This window comes from Amblyomma americanum, chromosome 3 (genome assembly GCF_052857255.1).
Source record: "Amblyomma americanum isolate KBUSLIRL-KWMA chromosome 3, ASM5285725v1, whole genome shotgun sequence".
Classification (NCBI taxonomy): domain Eukaryota; kingdom Metazoa; phylum Arthropoda; class Arachnida; order Ixodida; family Ixodidae; genus Amblyomma; species Amblyomma americanum.
This window is the reverse complement of record NC_135499.1, coordinates 198,769,018-198,790,655: the sequence shown is the minus strand read 5'-3', so window position 1 is coordinate 198,790,655 and position 21,638 is coordinate 198,769,018. Positions and strand designations below refer to the sequence as shown.

General features: G+C 53.8%; 1 protein-coding gene across 3 annotated transcripts in view; it reads right to left on the bottom strand.

Moving 5' to 3' along the window:
* Window positions 1-21,638, bottom strand: part of Larp4B (La-related protein 4B) — an 80,925-nt gene that overhangs the window by 40,195 nt on the left and 19,092 nt on the right. The window contains exons 3-4 of one of the 3 annotated variants that reach the window (XM_077659550.1): window positions 18,908-18,996; window positions 10,598-10,688 (exon numbers count right to left, since the gene is read on the bottom strand). Coding sequence is in view for 2 of the 3 variants with exons in the window: in XM_077659549.1 (XP_077515675.1) it covers window positions 10,598-10,688; window positions 16,965-17,075 (202 nt within the window). In the remaining variant the exon portion in view is untranslated. Of the gene's footprint in view, window positions 1-10,597; window positions 10,689-16,964; window positions 17,465-18,907; window positions 18,997-21,638 lie in introns of those variants that run through there. The other 2 variants (XM_077659549.1, XM_077659548.1) reach the window with 2 other exon arrangements.

The window sequence follows — 21,638 nt, the reverse complement described above, 5'->3', positions numbered from 1 at the left end:
TTATTTTATGTATACTTGATGCACGCTCTACGCAAAAGCGAAATGAGAGGAAACCAGTTTTGTGACGGCGGCAGTTAACAAATCGCTCCGCCTCGCGGTCAACCCGGCTCGGCGTCGCGGGCTTCGAGACCGGCAGCTGTAAAACCCACATTTTAGGCGTGTTCGCGGCCGATACGATCGCATCCCGATAGAGCGTGCGGGTGGCGACAGCGCAAGGCAAGCACCGCCCAAGCCTTGCGCCAAATACCCCAGGCCGGACAGAAAGTTCACCGTAAGAAAATGCCCCCCCTCACAAACACGCCAATTGAACTGGGCAGTCAAAGCAGGGTGCCTCCATGGCAGCGCGTCCATCGTAAGCAACTCTCGGACGCCTCACGCGCGCCGAGAACCATTAGAGTGCGAAAGCCCTACTCCGATGGGTAGGAGCAAGATCTTGCGATGTTTGCGCCAAGTGAAAGGATGAAATAAAAATAAATAAAATATCAGCAACTGGGATTCTAACCCGCGGCGGCGCGAACAGATCAGCTTCGCTGGCCACTGCGCCTTATTCACCATTTGGCGGTAGTGACAGAGAGACGTGCGCTACATGCGTCGGCATGGACAACGTTGTGGTAGACACACAGCACTAGAACGATATGCGTCGATGGTTGACAGCATTGCTGCGGAAACGCGGCACTGGAGCATAGGCCGCCGGCGTACATTGGGTAAATTTAGATACTGGCGATAAAAAAAAAAAGCTGAAAACGCGCATAGCTGACTCCCTGGGTCAGTGGACACCTCAATCGCGCTTTCAGGCACGTGGCGATCGTGTCCACCTACAAAAAAAAACTGCGCTTGAGCACAAATATTCCGTGCTTAGCAATGATAACCGCCAGCCACTTTTTCAAGGAAACGTTACACGCAAGGCGAAACGAAGGCGCCATTCTCCCTCAAATACATTTTTTTTTGTTCAGTCAACTCTCGTTTTTGGGACAGTGATAGGACATACACTGTACGGAGAAAAAGTGGTGTACCCTTATCGGGCCTCGGCTAGGCTGCGAGGCTGCAAGTTGCGCAGCTGCCCTGTTGCTTATGACGGAAGCGGTGGTCTCGGATCCCTCTGGCAGCCATATGGTCTTTATTGCTTCCACTTCCTTACCAATAAATTTTCAGCCATAAAGTGATTACACTATCAATTTCCCTTAGCACCAGAAACTAAAAAAAAAAACAAGCACACTCGCTTATGCTTTCAATGAGTGTTCGCTTGCTTGATATGTTTTGTGTTGCACTCTTGGAATGGGCCCTTTTTCGGTAACGCCATTCGCGCAGCCCCCTCGCCACCATTTTCACAGAGCACGTCCCGCAAAATGGTTGACAAGTTGGCTCTGCACGTATGTATTAATGCGATAACATTAGCGGCCCCGTTTGCGACAAGAGCCGGCATCCGTTCGTGTCGCGCAAAAAAACAAAAACAAAAAAAAAGCTGGCCCGCCTGCCACACGTTGTGGGCAACCTGTCCACCATAACAGGTGGCAAATGAAATCAATTCAAATAAGTTTAATGCATCTGCCACCTGACCGCCGTGGCACAGCGCATTAGCTCTTTCTTTGGTCAAGAGACAGACAGCCAGCCTTTAGGAATGTGCAATAAAGAAATGGACACACTTAAGCTCCGCCTGAAGGGCATGACGCGATAATTTCCATATATGCACAACGTCATTCTCTACTTCACATTCATGGATCCCTGGGAGTCCTCGTACCGCTTCTGGCGCAGTGGTGCAGCGGTTAAATGATGCGCTACTGCCCTGCGATGGCAGGTTCTGCCAGCGGTGGGCCTTGCTCACTACGCAGGTTGTGATGACGCCACAAGGTCACGTGACCTAGGTGACCCTTGCTCTCTGGGGATCACCTGCCAGAGCCATGCCCGCGATAGTTCGCTCACGAGGCCCACTTTTGTGATCAATACGGGAGCTGGGGAAGAACAGCGTCTGCCTCACAATCCCCACCGGTTGAAGTCTCCGCCATAGCCTAAACATAACATAAAAAGGGGAGAAAAAAAAAAAGGCGTCCGTATGCGCAGCCGACTACACTCGCGGCTACGTTAGAAACAGCCACCTGGCGGGGATGTGGCGCAACGCTTAGCCGCGGGAGGGATCTCTAATGCTCACTGCACTCGTTACGGTAGGTCCAAGCATCGTCCAACTTTTTTCTTCCACGAACGCTGACGCGCGCGCGATCTCCGCACGCACAGGTCTCAGGCATGAACATGCAATCTGGTTCTGAACCGTCCTTGATTTACGCATTGAAGGGCTGATCCATATTCTACCATATTCTAATGAAATTTATACTGCAGATTTTTCTCTCATTCCTGAATACTTACAGAAGTTTGGCAGCCATACGACATTTCATTCCTGGCGCAAAACCGATTTCGAAGTTTGCGTTTTCCTGGCCTCGGTTCAGATTATTTTTACGGGACACATGCATTTCTCGCACATTAATACCCGCTCCCCGCTTAACAAAATCTTGATGCTGGCATTAGGTCATCTCGGGTCCGTTATAAAATAATTATAATAATAATTCGTCTTTCGGGAAAGGAAATGGCGCAGTATCTGTCTCATATATCGGCGCACCTGAACCGCGCCGTAAGGGAAGAGATAAAGCAGGAAGTGAAAGGAAGAAAGAGGTGCCGTAGTGGAGGGCTCCGGAATAATTTCGACCACCTGGGGATCTTTAACGTGCACTGACATCGCACAGCACACGAGCGCCTTGGCGTTTTTCCTCCATAAAAACGCAGCCGCAGCGGTCGGATTCGAACCCGGGAACTCCGAGAGCCGAGCGCTCCAACCGCTGAGCCACCGCGGCGGATAAAAAAAATAAAAGGACTCCGCATCCCTGCTATCAATCACTAGCACCAGCAGCAGACAGCGCGCCCCATGATGGGGCGCGTAAGTACATTACGCGAGTAAACACGCATAGCGCCCGAGCAGGGCACGAGCTGTACCACCTGTCCGCTCAGCCGCCTCCGCTTTGGGTCTCTTCCGGTGCACAGGACCACTTTACCAATCGTCCAGACACGCACTTGGGAAATTCCAAAGTGCACCTCCTTATATTTTCGTAAATATTGTAAAACGTGTATAAAGCTCACCCCTGTCTTTTCTCGCTATCGCTCCCTCCCGGTCCATTTATTTCTGCCAGCCTCAGCTGGCTGCTTAATATACTAGCAGTTTTCACGCGGCTGGCAGCATCTTTTCCTCCTTTTTGCATTTTCCCAATAATAAACCACTAGAATAATAAACCCCAGTGAGTACTGGCCAGACAACAGACTATTGGCACACCGTGCTACCGTTACCGGAGTGCCGAGAGCCCGCCCACGACCAGTGCGCTCGCGCTGATTGGCCTCGATGCGGCAGTGCGCACCTGGCAGCCACGTGGCGATCTGATCTGCGCATGCGCACTGGTGGCGCGCGGGCTCCCGGTAACACGGTGCGCAAAGGTGTCTATCAGCAAAGCCAACACTGCGCCGTTAGGGCAGAAACCCAAAGAGAGCGCCAACGCGCGGGCGGACTGCGACCGCAGGAGAGAAAAGAAAAAGCGTGTTGCGAACGACGTGTGTTACAATTCGTCGGCACGACGCTCTCGTCTCGGGACGATCCCGAGCCACTAACGACTGTGCTATTCTGGAGTCCCCGAGCAGCGGGGCGAACGCGCCTGTGGAACTTCGCGCGCTCCGTCATGCGCGCGAGCTTCTCGACGCCTCGGCAGCCAGCGCGTGCCCTTGATACAGTTGCTGGACACAGCGTATCGCAGCGCTGGTGCTCATTTTCCCGCGACTATCGTATAGCCTCGTTCCCACTCGGCACGGCATCGGGAGCATGTCGCACGACACCGCTGGCAGCAGTCTCTCGCGCGGGTGAGTCACACTGCGAATGACGACGGTCGGCGTCACGCAACCAGGAGGACGCACGCGCGCCGCCACCTCCGGAGGCAGGCACGTAGTACAGAGCCCAAGTCGGCGCTCGCACCAAAAGCAGGCGCGGTGAATGAACAGACGCCTCGATTTCGGCGCGGCGAGGAAATGTAGAGCGACCCGGATGCCGGACCGCCGCTCTCGTTCGCCAACGGCGCAACCAACGACGTCCGGGGCGGCTTCCGAAGGGACAACGTAAACACGCAGGAGACGGCTGACCGCATGGCGCCACCACGCGACGGAGGCACGCTCCACTCCCGTCGACGGTGCCCGAGGTGCGGGGCAACGCTGCGACGCCGGACCCCCAACGTCCTCAAGGCAGCCTCCCGTGATGTTCGGGCCCCTTTGACTAACTTTCCGCACAATGCCCGCTGTGTAAATAGAATCCGCTGCCACGAGATTCTACTTTGCCCCTGCGTGGGCTCCTCAATCATTTGCTTTGCCTTCCGACAGGCCTTCTGGCATTTTCGGCGCATGCCAGACTGTACAGAAACCGCGCCTGACTGGCATGTAGAACTGAAGAAGTGAACAAGGAACGGCAGACAAACGAAGCGCGTACTTTCAACTGGTTTTACTCGGAGCATGGCGCTTTTACAGCTAAATCTAATACCTTTGTAGAAGCCATTTGGTTGAAGGTGTCCACACAGACCCACCGAGCCAGTTAGGCGCCTCCTTTCCTCAAAACCAGCGGAGCGTTTGAATTGAGAATAGGAGAACACTGGGAACTACACTATTTTCTTGTGCAAGCGGGCCCTGGAGTCCGCGAAGTGTGCCGGGAACGCGAACGAACTGAAGGCCGCATGCGGGAGAAGGCCGAGTATGCACGTGAGCGTATAGGTGCCAAAACGGGCCTCCGAGACGCCTAACAAGGCCTGTGAAACGTCACAATGGACTTGCAACTCCAGATCTCTCGGCAGGTGATTAATGCGCTAAGCCGGCAAGCTTACGTGAATATTTTTTATACAGAAACAAAAAAGACTGTGAAGTCATTCGCAAACAAAAGAACATTATCCTTCTGCCTCGAATAAGCCCGATGACCACTATTCAATTGCGCTATCACTACCTTCGAGTGACAGGCACAGTGCTGATATTTTTTTCGTTCCGGCGGTTTCAATCTTGGAACTCTTAGATTTATCAATTTGTTTTCACGTGGCCCTAGGATGTTGCTATCACCCAGGTGAGGTTCGCATTCTTTACAATGCTGACAATGGGAGGAGGCCAGGCTGCCGGAGTGTATGATCTGATCACACGTGTTCCCCGAGTCGTGTTTATGCACTTTCCGGTCTGCCTTATGTAACGTTTGCCAAATTTTAGTGCCTATGAGTACCGGTCAGGCGGGGTTTATGAACGACCAACCAGCGCCAGTTATTTCCCTGTTAGATTTAGCATAGCGCGATCCGCTACTGAAAGGCGCCACCTGCGCAGGCGCGGCTGAGTCCCCGCGGAACTAAATACCGTAACGGATCGCGCTATGCTAAATCTGTTGTTTGTGTGCTCGTGTCTACAGCCCACCGCCGGTGAGTACGCGCCGATTTGATTGGTCCCGATCCTGCAGGCGCGCGTGCAGCTGCCGGGTACCTGGCGCAGTCAAGGTGATTTGAGCATGCGCATTGGCTGTGCGCGAGCTCCCGGTACTCCGGTACCGGTGGCACGGTACGTGGTATGCTAAAGGTGTCATAAGAGAGCTATAGCATAGCGTGATGCGCGATCGGATACCGTGATCCGCTTCCGCGGGGGACCACTGTGTGCGCGCTGATTGGTCCCGCGCGGCAGGCGTGCACGCAGATAACGGGCACGTGGCGCCATCTGGCGCCCTCACGGCGTTCTAAGCATGCGCATTGGCGACTTGCGGAAGCGGATCACGGTAGCAGATTGCGCTATGCTACAACTCTCTATTGACACCTTTAGCATACCGCGTACCACGTTACCGGGAGACCGTATACCGCCACTACGCACGCGCTGATTGGACCCGATGAGGTAAGCGCGGCCGCAGCTACCGGATACCTGGCGCCATCTGGTGCCCATCTGCACATGCGCACTGACGACGCGCGGGCGGCCGGTACAACGGTAGCCGTAACGGCAGCACGATATGCTAAAGGTGTCTAATAATGGTAAAAATTAGGGACGGCACGTGCTGTGAATGCGAAAGCATGCATGCGGGTTATTGTACTGCGGCGAAGGCATACTACTCTAATGCAGGGGCCAGCGATGCCGGCAGCGAATGCAGGTTAAGACGACGATAGCCAAACATAGAACGAGTTACTGGCAGTTAAGCACGCGGGTAGCTGTGCTGCGGTGATGACGCAGTGCTCTAATGAACTGGCTAGCGAAGCTGATCTGCCGATGACGTCATGAGGTCGCGTGGCGTTTCGGACTATTTGGCGTGGACAACGGCGGATTTTACGCATAATGAGCAATATAGTGATTTCGCATTGATAATAATAATACCTCACTGGCATACGAATTTCCACATTCACGAATACGTGACACGCCTACAAAAGCCGCATTGGGCTCGCGTTTATGCGTCCCTCAAGTGGGCGTACAAAGAGTGCAATTCCATCTAATTACGTTAAGTTAAAGCGCTTCCGAGTTGCGCGGAAGAAACTTTTTTTCTGCATGGTGAGCGCACTGAGCGCCTTCCTTTTAAGAAAGTACACAAGAAAGCCGAGTAAAATGCAAAAGCTGACCACGCTGGAAACTACCTGGCCGGGTGTGGTTGGAGTTACCAACATACAGCCTGAAACGCCAATTTATACATAAAAAACAAGGTCTAGTTGTCGACTACAGCTTGATGTATGATGCGAATGCCGCCATTTAGGGCGAGCTACGGCGTTGAAGGATGCAGCGGCGACGCTGTATTTTGTCCGAGATGCGGGCGAGCAGCGCACCGCCATGACACCGCAACGCGTCGTAACGTGCCTGTAGCGTGCCCACAAGACGCAGTTATAAGGGCACGCTCAACCACGGTTATGGCGCTAACCGCGCCTGGCGACCTCGGTTTGCGCTGTTACCTAAGACACGATGGCGGCGTCTGTGCCCATAGGTGCGAAAAACACACGAACTGGCCCCCCTTCAACAACGCGTATTTTTCACAAGAAATCACGTTTCAAGAGCGACACAATAAAGTAGGCAGTGTCTGTACTGCTGTCCGACGACGCAGCAACAACGTACTGCAGCACAGGCCCACGGTGCTCACTCGGGCTACGCGTTTTAAAGCCACCGCGACGAAAAAGGTCCGGTCCCTGCCGCATCACGAAAGCGGGGGCAAGTTCGCAGCGCTCGCCGCACCGGACGCAGCGAGCTTTCCGCAATGGTGCTGCCTGCGAGTGCGACGGACGGTGGTGCGCTACTCTCAGGCCGTCGCCTGACGTCGGCTGTTTTGCATCGGAATCACAAGGAATTGGCCAGCACTGTTGCAAAAGGTCACTCATGGCACTGCCTTACTATAAATAAATACACGATCGCTTTCTGCGACGCCACACACCTTCAGCGGCCGGCGCACGGAGATCATCGTGCCTTGCCGCCGGACTCCTGGTTCCAGGCAGCGAAGCGAGCGCAGCAAACGCGCGCTCTCGTCGCCTTCCCCAGCAAATGCTCGGGGATGGCTGTGCCCCCAAAGAATGCGGCGCGCACGGCAAAACCCGGCCGCATTCTCCGCCGATACCTCCGATGTCGCGCCCCTGCACCAGCCTGTAAGTCGGAAGCCCTTCTTACGTAGCCCTCTATTTCCGAGGAAAGCCTCGTTGATGTCCTGCAGCTAGCTGGCCCGCTCTGTGTATTAATTGCAAGTGTAATAAATGGCATATGAGTGTTCACGCTTTGTCCCCCCCTCCCTTGTTTCCCTCGAGCACGAACCCCTCCGCGGTTAGCGAGCGGAAACGCTGCATCCGCGGTGTGGGGGCGGAAGGCTGAGCCCCCTATACGTCCACACCGTATATGCCGTACGGCTGTACGGCAGTGTAAAACTCTCCAATCCGTTCATGGGACGTATGCCACGGCTTTTAGCGCTATCCACAGAACCCGGGGCTTCCTTGCGCTTTACGGAGTGAACCGGCAGTGCAGGTTTACGCGCGATATCCATGCGCAGCACCTGTGCGCCGGCGCGCGATTTCAAACGCTGCACGGAGGTTGTAAAGTAAGGTGCACGCGGGAACGAAAGAGCGTTAACTATCTGAGCCAGCCATTTCCACGGCGGCGCGGCAGCTGCTCCATTATGAAATTGAGATAAAGGCTTATTAAGAAGGCTGACTGCCACAGGGGCGCAAACAAAGTAACGGTGCCGTAGACAGCATGGAGGACAAAAATTCACGAACGAAACTTATTCAAATTCATCACCCCAGTGCACTTCGTACAAATGGACAAGCGGGCGGCAATGCGCGTTCGCTTCTAGCGCATGTTTTAAACTTTGCGGGGAAGGTTTCAATTTTGGACTTGCATACAGAGCATGTTTCAATAAACATACGACCAAGTGCGACGAACACTGGCTCCGTAGTTCGTTAACCGCCACACGGGCACCAAGCGTTAAGGGACACTGAAATGCCGCTAAGCGCCAGACGTCTAAGGTTTCGATTCCCTTCCCGTGGTCTCAGATTTAAGCTCGTACGCCGTAGTGCAGGGGGCATTGTAGTAATTTAAACCACTCTACAAAGCGCACAAAATTTCAGTACACAGGCGCCCTGGCGCCTCGATCACCTCGATCGAGAGAGAAGGAATCGACCTGGCGTGCCAGGAGGCAGAACGCCATTGCAGCAGCCGCCGGCGCGGGGGATTTCGTCACCACGACTTCGCTAGAATTCATCTGCCCATGTACACAACGCAACTAGCTACTTCTTTCGGTCCCCCGGTCTAAAACTGCGCCGCAAGACGCCATTCGTTCGCTTGCACGGTGCACTAGCGATGAAGCGCCCTCGCCAGCCCCTCGGCGATAAGGGCTGTCAGCACTCGCCTACGCAGTCTCCCTGCGCGGTGGAGCAGGTTGGCCTCGTAGTATTACGCAGCAGCAGCAGTCAACGCCGTGTGCGAAAGGATCCGACGACCGAGACGAATTCACTTTTTGTACGGAACGGCATGGATTCGCACAGCACCCCAAGTAACGTTACCGCGAACAAACACTGGCTCGGCGGTTAAGGCGCTCGGTTCAACCCCGGTGGCGGCGGCCAGGATTCGATGCAGGCGAAACACAAAAGGCTAAATTAATCCGCAGCCCAGAAGTACGGCGTCCCCCATTGCCCATGTGTCGCCACATTTTACACTGACCCCACGAGAGGTCTCGATGGGGTGCCCTAAGGGGACAGGCTTTTGCGGGCTGCGATGCAGTCGAGCAGATAAAGTCATCCGGCTGCGGGTGATCCAGAAGCGAAACGGCGCGTCATAAAATCCCACCGAAATGAACCGAGCCAATGGGTCTCGATCGAGAAACCGGTGGAGCGCCGCCAGGGCGAGACACAGTAGGGGGGGGGGGATCGCAGAAAGCGAACGGCACTGGTCTCTCCAAGCTCGCTGCCCCGCACGTCACGCGACCTTCGCAGCAGTGCGAAAACCGAGCGGCGGCGAACAGGCTCTGCTGCGACGCTCGGGGCCCGACAAAACCACCTCCGCTGAAAGCACCCCCACTCTCGCAGGCCAGGGAGAAACGCGGTGGAGCACCCTTTCCGCCACGCGCGGACGGAGCGAGGTTTGGTCAGGTGCCGTCGCCGGGCAGCGGTGACAACTTGACGGAGCGGCAGGAGAGAGGGACGAAGGATACACGGAGGCGGCTCTCGCTGGACGCGAACAAACACCTGCGCATCGAAGCGCTTCGCCACCGGACGACCAGCACGGCAGCGTCGTGTCCCGTTCGCCGAAGACTTCACATCCTTCGTCAAAACACACACAGGATGTTCTGCCGTGACACGAGGCTACCCCCTCCATCAGGACCATCGCACTCGTCAGCGCCGCAGGAGCAGGGACGGTAGTTCCTCCCCTCGACAGGCTTGGAGTCCCGGAGATGCAATGCGCGACAGCGTTAGAGTTCGGAGAAAAAGCCGAGCGCGCATTGTCACAATAATTCGGGATTGGCAGACAGGGTTGTGGCGTCAAACTCTACAATGAAAATCATTAAAATCCCAACAAAGTTGTGACTACGAGGTCGTAGCGTGACTCAAATGTCACGGTGACACGCAGCAATGTAAGTTTATTACGCCGAAAATAAAATTGGGGTAGTTAGCTGGGAATTGAGCCCATGACCCTTGGGTTTCGAGCCACACACGCTACCGCTAGGCCACTGAGACACGTTCTTTCCACTTGCTTAGAGGGGATATCTTGTGCGTCTTGCGGTGTATCACGAGGAGTAGTATGCCTACTTATGTACGCCAATGAATGCACGTAATTAAAAAGCCCACAACCATTAATGCTGCAGCGTCATACCCCTAGGGCGGAGCTTAAGCGTCCCTCTAATTTTTCTTTTCGACGAAGGCGGCACACGCCTGCCTTGACATGCGGCAGCCGCTAAATGTGACGGCAAAAGAAAACCGCGCAAAGTGCAAAACCAAATGGTGAAGACGAGATACCGCATCACTGGCTACAAATCAGCTGCGCGCGCGATATTACGCCCGACGCTTTCGAAGAGGCGGCTACTGCGCACGCACCGCGCAACAGGGCAGCCCACACTCACCGTCGTCGTCCTCGCACTTGGCCAGTGCATTCTTGCAGTAGAATATGTCGGCGTTCGGGTTCAGGCTTTGCGTGCTGGTTGCTGGTTTCGTCTGCCGGGCGCACGTCCGACGAGGCAGCACCACATGGACAGAGGCAGACAAAAGAAAGGGAAGTATTGGATTAGACAACAAATGGCAAATGAGGTTGCACAAAGACAACTCTCCCCCAGATGCCCATTCTGCGGCCAAGACAGCCGAAGGGGCCTTTAGAAATAAAGTGTTTCTCTCTCTCTCAAGGATACTGTGTACCGCACAGCTGATGTGCCACAGCTTCCGATCCGCCGGAAAGCGCACATCGCCGTCGGAGCTACTCACAGCACAGCAGAAACGTACTAGCGAGTGACGCACCCAGAGTGCTAAAACTCTCGAACCTCGCTCTGACCGGAGCCAACGCCGTCGCCTCAAAGCGGCGAGTTGCTCGAGACTAACCCAGCGACTAATTGCCGGACCACTCCCGATTAGACGGGGAATAGACAGCTTCATCACAGCCGCGCCGCCGATATCGCAACGCGTTGCTCTCGCTGTGCCTGCCTAGCCGCACCTGCCGTACGGTCGTAGTTACAGCTACAGTAGGCGTAGTTACCGCAACAGTACTGAAACTCATTAGCAACGCGGGACCCGCACGGGGCGACCGAGAGATGTTCAACTAACCGGGAAACTTCCGCGCCACGTACGCGCACTTTGCCCCCGTGGCGCCACATCCGCGTAGAAGCGGATGAGACAGCACCTTTGCCTGGACGACGCCGTTTGGACGCTGTCCCATGAAGCCCGAACACAACGTTCTTTCTCCCCGCAAATGGCAGAAGTGTAAAAGCTACACAAAGTCCTCAACGTATGGGAGCTCATCTCCCCTCGAAGGGGCCGCGAAAGTCTAATCAGACCCGTTCCGTGGCGAATAACACTTTTGAAAAAGCGGATTTTCGGTCCCCGCGGGTCCAGGCGACGCGCGTCAATGGAGAATGTGCGACACCGGGCGACGAAGCGCCGGAAAGGAAGCATGAACTCGACAGCAGCGGGTCGAATCAAGGGGTCAGGCTGAGCAAGCGGCGACCGCTTCTGTTCTCCACCGCAAAAAAGAAAAAAATCGTTTCCGCAAGCATGAATGAGGACCAAGTGTCATTTGCGAAGGGGAGCTGAGAGTCAACCCACCCCTCGCTTTCGGGCTGACTGGACCCAACCCCGACTCGATTCTGTGGAGTCCATGTAAGTGCCGCTGCTGCTAGAAGCCCCATTTACATGAACCAGATAGCGGCGCGTCGAGTCAGGGGGCCCTGCTGTGCAATGTCACCCCACTCCATTTTAGCGAGTCAAGACTGGGGGCAACTGCAGCGACGCCCAGCGCCTAGCCAGGTCAACCCGAGTCAACCTACCGCTTGCCGTGGAGCTGAATGGACCCGACGCTCCTAATCCCAGAACCGGCTCGGTGGAGTTTACATGAAGCCAGTTTCCGGTTTTCTACCCGAAAACTCAGCCTGGCCCTGCCATGTTCATGTAAACGCCGCTAGGGTCTCCCGTGACTAGAGATTAAGCGTGGCATTTCTCCAGCGCACAGAACCGGTGCGACGACAACGGTTACTGAGGGCCCTTACTTCGTCAGACACAGCAGGCTCAGAGCGCCTTGCGGACAAAGACCGTCCACGGGCGTTCGGTACGAGATAACCCGGACAATTAACCGCCACTTGCGCCGATTGCGTTGCAAAGAAGCGTTTCTCGCAAGCGAACACCGCCAACCAATTAGCCGAATTATGCACCTGCATCACTCACACGCACGCCAGAATTACGAGAATTACACACACGCTGAAACTAGCAGCAAAATACTGTATTCCTGCCAAGCCAAAAGAGGAATTATAAATTGCCAGCAGCTGCCAGACGCGTCCACTCAGGTCAACACTACTCGCACGCGGAGCCTATTCTAAAGAAAGGTAGAATATTCACATTTATCAAAACCACACCCACATAACAATATTTGTTCTTCAATATCTGCTACTCCTCGGTTTCAAAGCCAAACAACAAATAGCAGAACTCGTACGGCAGGTCCGCTACAGGATGAAACAAGAGGCGATTACCCAACGTTAGTGAAATCCTGGATCCATAAAGGAATAAACGAGATTCCCAGGGATTCAATTTGACGGAAATTTTCTGCAGCGCCGGCGTAACACTAAGGCACACAAATTGGTCTGCATGCAGTTACGTCCCACATAACGTCCCAGAAACGCGCTACGCTGATTGGTTCGCTGCAGTGACCTTACGCAAGACGTCACACTAACGCTCCACGGCAACGAACCACGCTGAGCGGTACGAACACAGTGACGGCACGAGTGATAGCATAGTAACGTCAAGCGCACTCAGACAGAACAAGTCAATAACGTGTAAACGATGTTACAGTCACAACCACACAAAATTGTCGCTAGATCTCTCGTTACACAGCAGTAACCGTGTCCCCTTGCAAAAATTTATTTAGTCTATAGACTGTCCATAGACTTGTCTATAAAGTCTGTAGCCTCTCTATAGACAAACCCCAGAGAAGTCTATAGGCAATACAAGTCGTATAGACAATCAAGATTTATGGCCATACACTTAAGTAGACTTTTGTCTATAGACTATGAATAGGAAAAAAAAATATCCATAGGAAGGCAATGGAGTCTATAAGCAGTCTATAGACTATATATGGACCATTTTTATAAGGATTGAGGGTTTTAATTTTTTTTTTTCACATAAATATGACGATTTTGGTTGTAGTCCCCGCAGTGAAATGTTCACCACTACAGATGCGCGCACCAGTGGTTCACAAATCAGCAGGGGCAAAAAAAAGTGGGGGACGATGAGGAAGCAGGAAAGACTTGGGAGATGCCGAAGCGTGCACGAGCCGCACCAGACTAGACGGCTCCGTCACAATCAATGCAGTTTGCACACGGCCATGACACGCACGATAACGAAGGCAGCGAACATGAAGCGCCAGGGAACATAAAGCACTGGAGCTCAACGCGTGGCTCCTCCGAATCACGCCCGGCATTTAATCGGCTGCCCCCTCCTCTTACTTCGTACCTCCGGAGGCACGCTTCTCGTCGTAGGAAACCGCCCAGAACCATCAGTAACCGTTTGCACTAACGACAACTTTCCGGCATGGAAACGCCGCAACAAGACAACCGAGACGATAGCGGTTGCCATCATCGAGCAATCGAAAGCAACGGTTACGGCACGCGCATTCGTGCGCCCCCCCTTCCTCCCTCCGAACGAAACGGGAAAACGACGCTATTCCTGTGTCCCCGCATCGGCACCTAAGGCAACAAGTGGAATCTGACAATTAAGACTGCTCTCGCTTAACTGCGCCCGCCGCAACCGCGCGCGCAGAGCGAAAAAAAAAATGAGGCTGGCCCACCACTCGGCCCAGACTCGTTCTTCGCTGCTACTCCCTTCCAACAACAACAACAAAAAAAAAACGCCCGCTCGAAGCGCCAGCGCGAGGAACAGTGCGACGGCTGCGAAAGCAAACGCGGGCGGCGCTCTTCACGCGTTCCCCGACGACCGAGGCTTGAGCAGAACCTGCGCACAGCTGGACTCGGAGCACTATAGCCGCGGTGACACGATCGCCCGCACAGCTGACTCGCTGAAAAAGTCCCAGGGACATCATCGGCTGCATCTTTTTTTTTCGACTTTTTTTTCGCCCTCGGAATGAAAGGGCCCCTGAACGTTTTCCGTCAGTGCTGTCTTTTCATTCTCTCCGTGCCCTCCTTTCGGGCACTGCTAGTGCACTACAAGGTCACTGTACCGCAGAGCAGCAGGCCAGAAAAGGAATGACTAGAAGCCAACCAGTCGGCGCTGTACGACTGCGCGGCCAGCCGAAGGGACAACCAAGAGTTACCACAAACCGCCCTCGTTCGACGGGCCAGCCACCTCGCATCAATACCAGCAACGCCAACGACGGGCAGCACCAAAACTACGCCACGACACCGCGAAAATCGAACGCCTTCACCGCCTTTTAGTCGGCATCGAAGGCTTCCTTCCGCGCATGTCGGCATCGCGAGGGAGACACGGTGCTTTTCACGCGTGCGCCGCTATTTCACCGCGAGGTCAGCGCGTCGCGCGAAGACGACACTTCCGCAGCTCGACGACATTCGCGCAGCACCCGAGTCGTGTGTGTCGGCGCGCGCCATATGGAAGGGGTGATAGATAAGCAAGTGAGCCCCTCGAATACGCAGTGGGGGAAGCGGCGGAGGTGGCCGACAACTGGACAACCTGCCCCACGGGCCCCCCTGCTAACCAGGTTGATCCAGTCCCTCGGATGATAGGTCCCTGGATGATAAGAGCTTCGGTCGCTGTCGCCTGTGACAGACCACTCCGAAACGAACCTCCCCGAATAACGCATCCCTGAGCACCATTCTGGAAGAAGGGGTCGGAGTTTTTTCTACTTCATTATTTTTTTTTTCGGGGGGGGGGGGGGGGGGGGGGGGGTCTCCGCCGCACCGAAAGGTTGTGGCGACCCGTTACGAAGGGTACAGCCATTATCACCATCAAAGTCGACTGACACAATGCCTTGTTCTACTGAAGGCAGCGCCGAACCGAAAGCACACTGGCGACGCGAAACACCCAGAAAATAAAGGGGGGGGGGGGGGGGGGGGGGAAGCAATGGCCGGCGACCAAAAGTGGAAGAGGACGCACTGCAACGCGCTGACAAACACGACGACGAGGAGGAAGTCTTGGTTGGAACACGCACACCGCTTTTGCCACGGGTAGGAAACTTCCCTGTAACCCACTGTCCAGCCAATACAGGCGTCAGCGCCAGTTCTTTCCATAGCGGCCGGAGGACATCCAACTGGAGCGTCAAGCAAACGGTATCCGGCAGAGAGAGAGAGAACCCAAACGGGGTTCGAACCATCGCAGGCGAAAACATAAAGCATCTTCGTATCCCGGTGCCTCGGACACAATCCTGCCACCGCTGCTTGCCTATCGCGCTGCGTGCGCGCGCTGGTATGAGGAAATATTAAGCATCAGTTTTCTTCGTCACCAGGTGCGCTGAAGCGGTTGAAACCGAAACTAACCGGAGTTTCCTACGTTTGCCGCCAGCCACGTATCCTCCGCTCGCACTCGTACGCGCCGGGGCAAGCGAATAAATTGTGCCAGACTCAACTTATATCAAGCGAGAAAGAGCGAGTAGGGGGGAGGGGCGCTGAAAGCCGACCGATCGAGATACGCGGCGAAAACGAAGTCGTCTCTACAGACTGCTTCCAAACTTACGTCGAAATACTTGTCCAAATACATGCGCTCCGATGCGGCACTGCCGGAATTCTGGAAAAGGCGGAGAAAAGAAGTAAAGGAGAAGGCAAACACAGAGAAGAACACCTGAGAAACGAATTTCGGCGTAAGCCGGCCGAGCCGCGAGAGAGAAAGAGGGAAGAAAGCGTAGGCCGAGCAGCGATGTTTTTTTGTTTTTTTAAGACCCCCTCGCGCGACAGCTTAGGTGGGAGCCGACACAGACGGCGCGTGAGCGCAAAAACAGAAAACGAAACAAAACAGATCCAGAGACAGGCGCCACAGGTGCCGAAGGAAATGACGGGGTGAGGAGAGAGGCGTGCAAAACGACGCTTTTACAGAAGCTGCCCGCCCCCCTCGACACATCACCGCAGACTGGAAGATCAGAATGGGCGGCCGGGAAACGTGCGCGAAAACGCTGTCGACTACTTTGGCGACACGCTCGCCGCCACGTCTACGGTCTTGGTGAGAATGAGAAGAAAATATCACGGGAGGGGGCGAGAGGGAAGGAGAAAGCTGGCCGCTGCTCGCTTACACACGGTCGCGCTTTGCGCCAGAGCAGATCAGAAAGACCACGCTTCGGGGCGAGAAGCAAAAAACACCAAAGCACGGGCGGCACACAAGTATGACCGAGAGGCGACGACAGCAACATCGCCCCGTCCGGAAGTCACGACGACCGTCTGCGGTGAAGGGACCGCAGCCCGAGACACAGACGCACGGGCTGCGTGCAGTGGTGCAGGCACCGAAATAAACCGACTCGCCCGAGGAAAAAGACGACGCGCACAGTGCCACACGTCGCGACCGAGCACCTGTTGATCGGCGGAGTGGCGCGGGGTGGGTGGGAGGGGGTGGTGCACACATACGGCGGCGGGTCGCACGCGCGGGGGGAGGAGGGGGTGGCGGGTGGCAGCCCCCGGCGATCCCCCCGCGCCAGAGACGGCGGCATCCGTCGGCGCGAGGCGGTCGGACGGCGGCGACCGCGTTTCCACGCCATATCCACGTCGGCGGGCGAACCATCTGGTAGCGCGGGCCGGCGGCCGCGGCGGCCGCGCTGCGAAAGCGGGCCTCGCTGCGCACCTTCTGGATGATGAAGCAGCGCGGGCTGAAGGCGGCACAGCAGAGCGGGGCCCCCGACGGCCAGTCCCAGGCTGCGGGGTGCAGGGCGCCTCCGACGAAGGGCTCGACCATGGCCCGGTGCGGACTCCGGCCAGCCCCACGGCTCTCCGACACGGCCGCCGCCGCCGCTGCGGCACGGACGGACCGCGGCGCTGACGTCGCCCCTGGCAACGCCTCCTCCCCTTCCCTCTCTCCGCCGGCTCCCCACTCCTCCTCCGTCGCACTTCCGCAACAAACGGCTGACCGACAAAGCGCGCCATGCCCGTTCGCGCCGCACACCGCTTGCACCGAGAAACGTCGTTTTCTTCTTCGGGCCACTGCCGCGTTTATTTGCACCCACGGCAGCTTATCCCGGACGACTGGGTGCAGTGCCCACTGCAGGCCGGCTGTCTCGACGAGCACTGACAGCGAGCTACGGGAACGACGACACCACCGCGACCGACGCTCTACCAGGGCGGAGGAAGAGGGGCGTCGCGTCCCCTTTTCGTGCGCTGCCGCGTTCGTCCGGGTGGCCCGAGAGCGAAGCCCACGTGGTGCACTCGCTCCCTCCCCCGACGTTCATAAGGGGGGGGGACCGCCGGCGCACACCTTGCTTCCCGCCAGAGGGGTGGCGGCGGCGACCTCCAAGGTCATTATCGGTATGCCCCGGAAATACTGCCAGAGAAGAGCGGAAACACACTGGCACGCGCAAGTATTTATAGTCGTGAGAACTCCCCCGCGCGCCAATAAGGCAGCGCGCGGCGGCGCTGACTCACAGGTGACAAGAGCCTTTACTCCTCGCCACAGAATCGATGTGGAAGGAGTGAAAGATGCGAAAGAAGAATCGAGCTGTCAGCATGGACCGCTGAGCCGGAGGATCACCGGCGGTCCCGACGCCACCACCTGTGGAGTTTGGCTCTCCGGAACCTAGCAAACTGGCAGCGTGTTATAGAATGGCAGAGCGCATTTTTTTCACCCGGTCACGATGTACAATCAAACTCGAACACCAGACGTCTAACAACAGTGCCGAGCACGCCTGATTAGCGTTGCAGTGGACAGGTCATGCGAGTAATGTTGCCATTTCGCTGCTACAGGGAAATGAGTGAAAAGCAATCCTGACGGACTACGAAGACACTAGCAGAGTGACGCACGGGCCATCATCATGCACAAATCACGACACCCAAGAGTTTTTTTGCATGATCATTATTGCATGCAGGCACCACAACACTTTACTAACAATCTTCCAAACTGACGTGGTATGTCACAACTGTCATGTTCAGGGTATTCATGATGTTCTCATTAAAAGTGTTGTAGAACAAAGGAATGTTCAAATCCTAACAAGATCTAACACAATGCAGGAAATTAAATAAAAACTATAGCGTCATCATAAAATCCCTTTCTGTAATAATATCCACACATTTTTGTCTAGTTCTTTACATTGAACCATTAAGAGCTGCTAATCACATCTGGTGCGAAAGGCAATAAGCAAGAATTTCCTAGTTTGATCCAATAATTGCGCACTTAATCCAAATGCACATGAAAAAGCATGTGTAACAATCCGTTCTAATTTTGCCTTAATTCCAACCGAGTGAATTTTCTGTCCTCAGTAAAAGCACAATAATATAATTCAAAAAGTTGTCACAAAATCAGTGCTCATATAATTGTATTCTAACAGTACAGCTTTCTTAATAATAATAACAGGTTGTAATTACAACTTATAAGGGGTCCTACTCACTTAATTACTATTATTTAGGTAAATAATACGCTTCCTTATATTGTTCTTATAACTTGGATCTCCTGATGTATCCCACTACACACACATACAGGGATGTTTACAAACAATTGTAAAAGTCAAACTAAGCACTCCCCACACCTTATAAAGACATAGATTAGCAAAAAATGCAATCGCTGAAAAGCTGAGCGACCTGTTCTTGGTAGTGTTGTACTAGGCGAAAACAAACAGCAATCTTCAATATGGCTCAACAGGTGCACCATGGCTGTCAAGGCTATAGTGCTGTTGGAACAACAAAAGGAATACATGCTAATCACTTTCCTGAGGCTGCTACAAAACATTTTTCATCCAAACTATCGTGCCTGGGCAGAGCAACACATTCCACGAGACATCGAACCGCTTCAGTACTTTCAACATGTCATCCCTCAATGCATTATGACTAGTGCATGCTTAGTGTTCAAGGATTATGCAAAACTGACAAAAAGAGTGCACAAACAAGCACCCTGATTATGTGGCACATGAGCAGACCTCAACTGCACATAACAGAACTTCACCCCTCTAAGTGCATTTGTATGCACCTTTTAATCACAGCAGCAAGGCTCATACCAGACCAGAAGAGAAACCAAACTGAAATTTCACCGCCATCTGGGATCCAACACTGAGTTTGACCAAAACAAGAGAATAACTCCGACATGACTCAAAACATGGTTCCCGCATTCACTTGCAGAGGCAGGAACTACTGCAAAATATGTTTAAAGATTTGAAAGGCTAAGCACTTCGGAATAGAAAGATCTCATGAAAGCAATTGCTCAAAGAAGAAAGTATTAAAACAATTTGAAGCTGATTGTATCACTCCCTGGAGGCTCTAAAGCAAAACTGAAACATTGCTATGCACCGCACTGTACATTGCTCACGTGGGTCATAGCCTACTAAATTCAAGCCACAGCTGTCGGAACTAACACCACTGCCCAGCTGTCTCACCTAACCTGCAGAACATATCTGCCTCCACCGCCACACTCTTTACCAGTTTTTGGAAAACTGGGCTGCTGCTCCTGGTCAGCTAACCACAGCACCAGTGAAATGCAGAGCCCAAGAAAAGGTGGGGGGCTTGAAAGGAAGAACAAAACAGGGCAGGCCGAGCAAAAGTTTGATTTGATTTGGTATGCTTTATGGGGCTTTATTGTCACAAAGTGACTCAGGCTATCGGGACGCTGTAGTGAAGGGCTCTGGAAATTTCGACCACCTGCGGTTCTTCAACGTGCACTCACACTGCACAGTACACGAGCCTCTAGAATTTCTAGAATAAACCACCTTGCACAATTGGCAACCACTACAATGCAGAAACAAATTTTTTTACTTCTGTGTTTGATCCACAAGCATGCCTCCCAACACAGTACTTAGTAAATATCATTTATTATTTCTGTTGGGCCTCGTTTATGAAATCTAAAAGACAAAAGAAAATGGGAAAGGTTGAAAGCAAAAGAAATTCCGCCCTAAAGTGTCTTTTCATGAAATAATATGAACCGTGTTAGAAGTTTTCAAAAACCAAACAAATCTTTTTTACATGGGTTTGTTACAAGGCAATGTGTTTTCTACACTTCATATGAAATTAATTGTGTTACAAAAACGCAGCATGAGTGGCCAATATTTAGCTATTTGTTTTTGAAGCAGCATTCGACCTTCAGTCCTAGGTGTGCGTGCGTGCGTGTTGACTGCAGCGATGGATCTTCAGATTAACAGTCATGGCAGCCAGAACATGACACTTTCGTGACCTTTATGCATAGTTTCGCATCAGTGTCCTTATATGCAGTGGAGGAACCTACTCAATCAAGTAACTGGCCTACGGGGTAATGACAGTGAACAGCGCTACGCTAGCAATGACACTTGGCGAGGGGGTATTGTGGAGCCTCTAAATATTGTCACGTAGTGGTGACGGCAGTCGAAGCAGCGATGAAGACGGACGAAAAGGTCTTCTAAAAGAACTGTTTATTGGGCTGACTTGCACCCAAAATGGACTGAATCACTCGGCGGCGGCGAAGCGACAAGCGTGCTCGGCGGTCGTCGAACAGAATGCCGGCCGCTGTCGGCCGTGCTCAATTTAAAGCTGATAGCGAACTTTCGAGATAAAGAGTGCAAAGTTACTAGAACACTCCGGAACAACGTAGAATCAGCTCTGCCTGGCTGCGATCAATCGAGATAAATCTAGTCGCGTCTTGCGTAGCAAACAAAGCGAAAAAGTGATGTGGCGGCAGATTTGAAAAACGAACACACTGCAAATATTCGCGGCATTACTCCCCTCTCAAAGAAGCATCGACCCGATGCATTAAAACAAATAATGCTACTAGTAAGGAAACATAACGGATCTTGCGAAAATAGAGCATGGAAATGCAGCGGCCTTTAGCGCGCATAATACGGTGGCTTCAGACGGACTACATGGGCAACTTCTGGTCGTACACGGCGTCGCTGGGATGAAGTCATTGCGTCAGGGATGACTTCATAATCCAGTTCACCCAGCCGACGAAGAACCTTGTACGGGCCGAAATAGCGGCGCAAAAGCTTTTCACTCAATCCACGGCGGCGAATGGGCGTCCACAACCAGACTTGGTCTCCTGGCTTGTATTCCGCATTGCGTCTTCGTAGGTTGTAGCGTCTGGAGTCGGACTGCTGCTGATCTTTGATCCGTAATCGGGCAAGCCTTCGAGCTTCTTCTGCACGTTGAAGGTAGGCGGCAACGTCGACGTTCTCTTCTTCTGTAACGTTGGGCAGCATGGCGTCTAGTGTGGTCGTGGCCTCCCTGCCATGGACGAGCCTAAAAGGCGTCATCTGGGTGGTCTCCTGCACTGCGGTGTTGTAGGCGAAGACAACGTAAGGCAGGATGACATCCAAGGTTTTGTGTTCGACATAGACATACATAGCGAGCATAT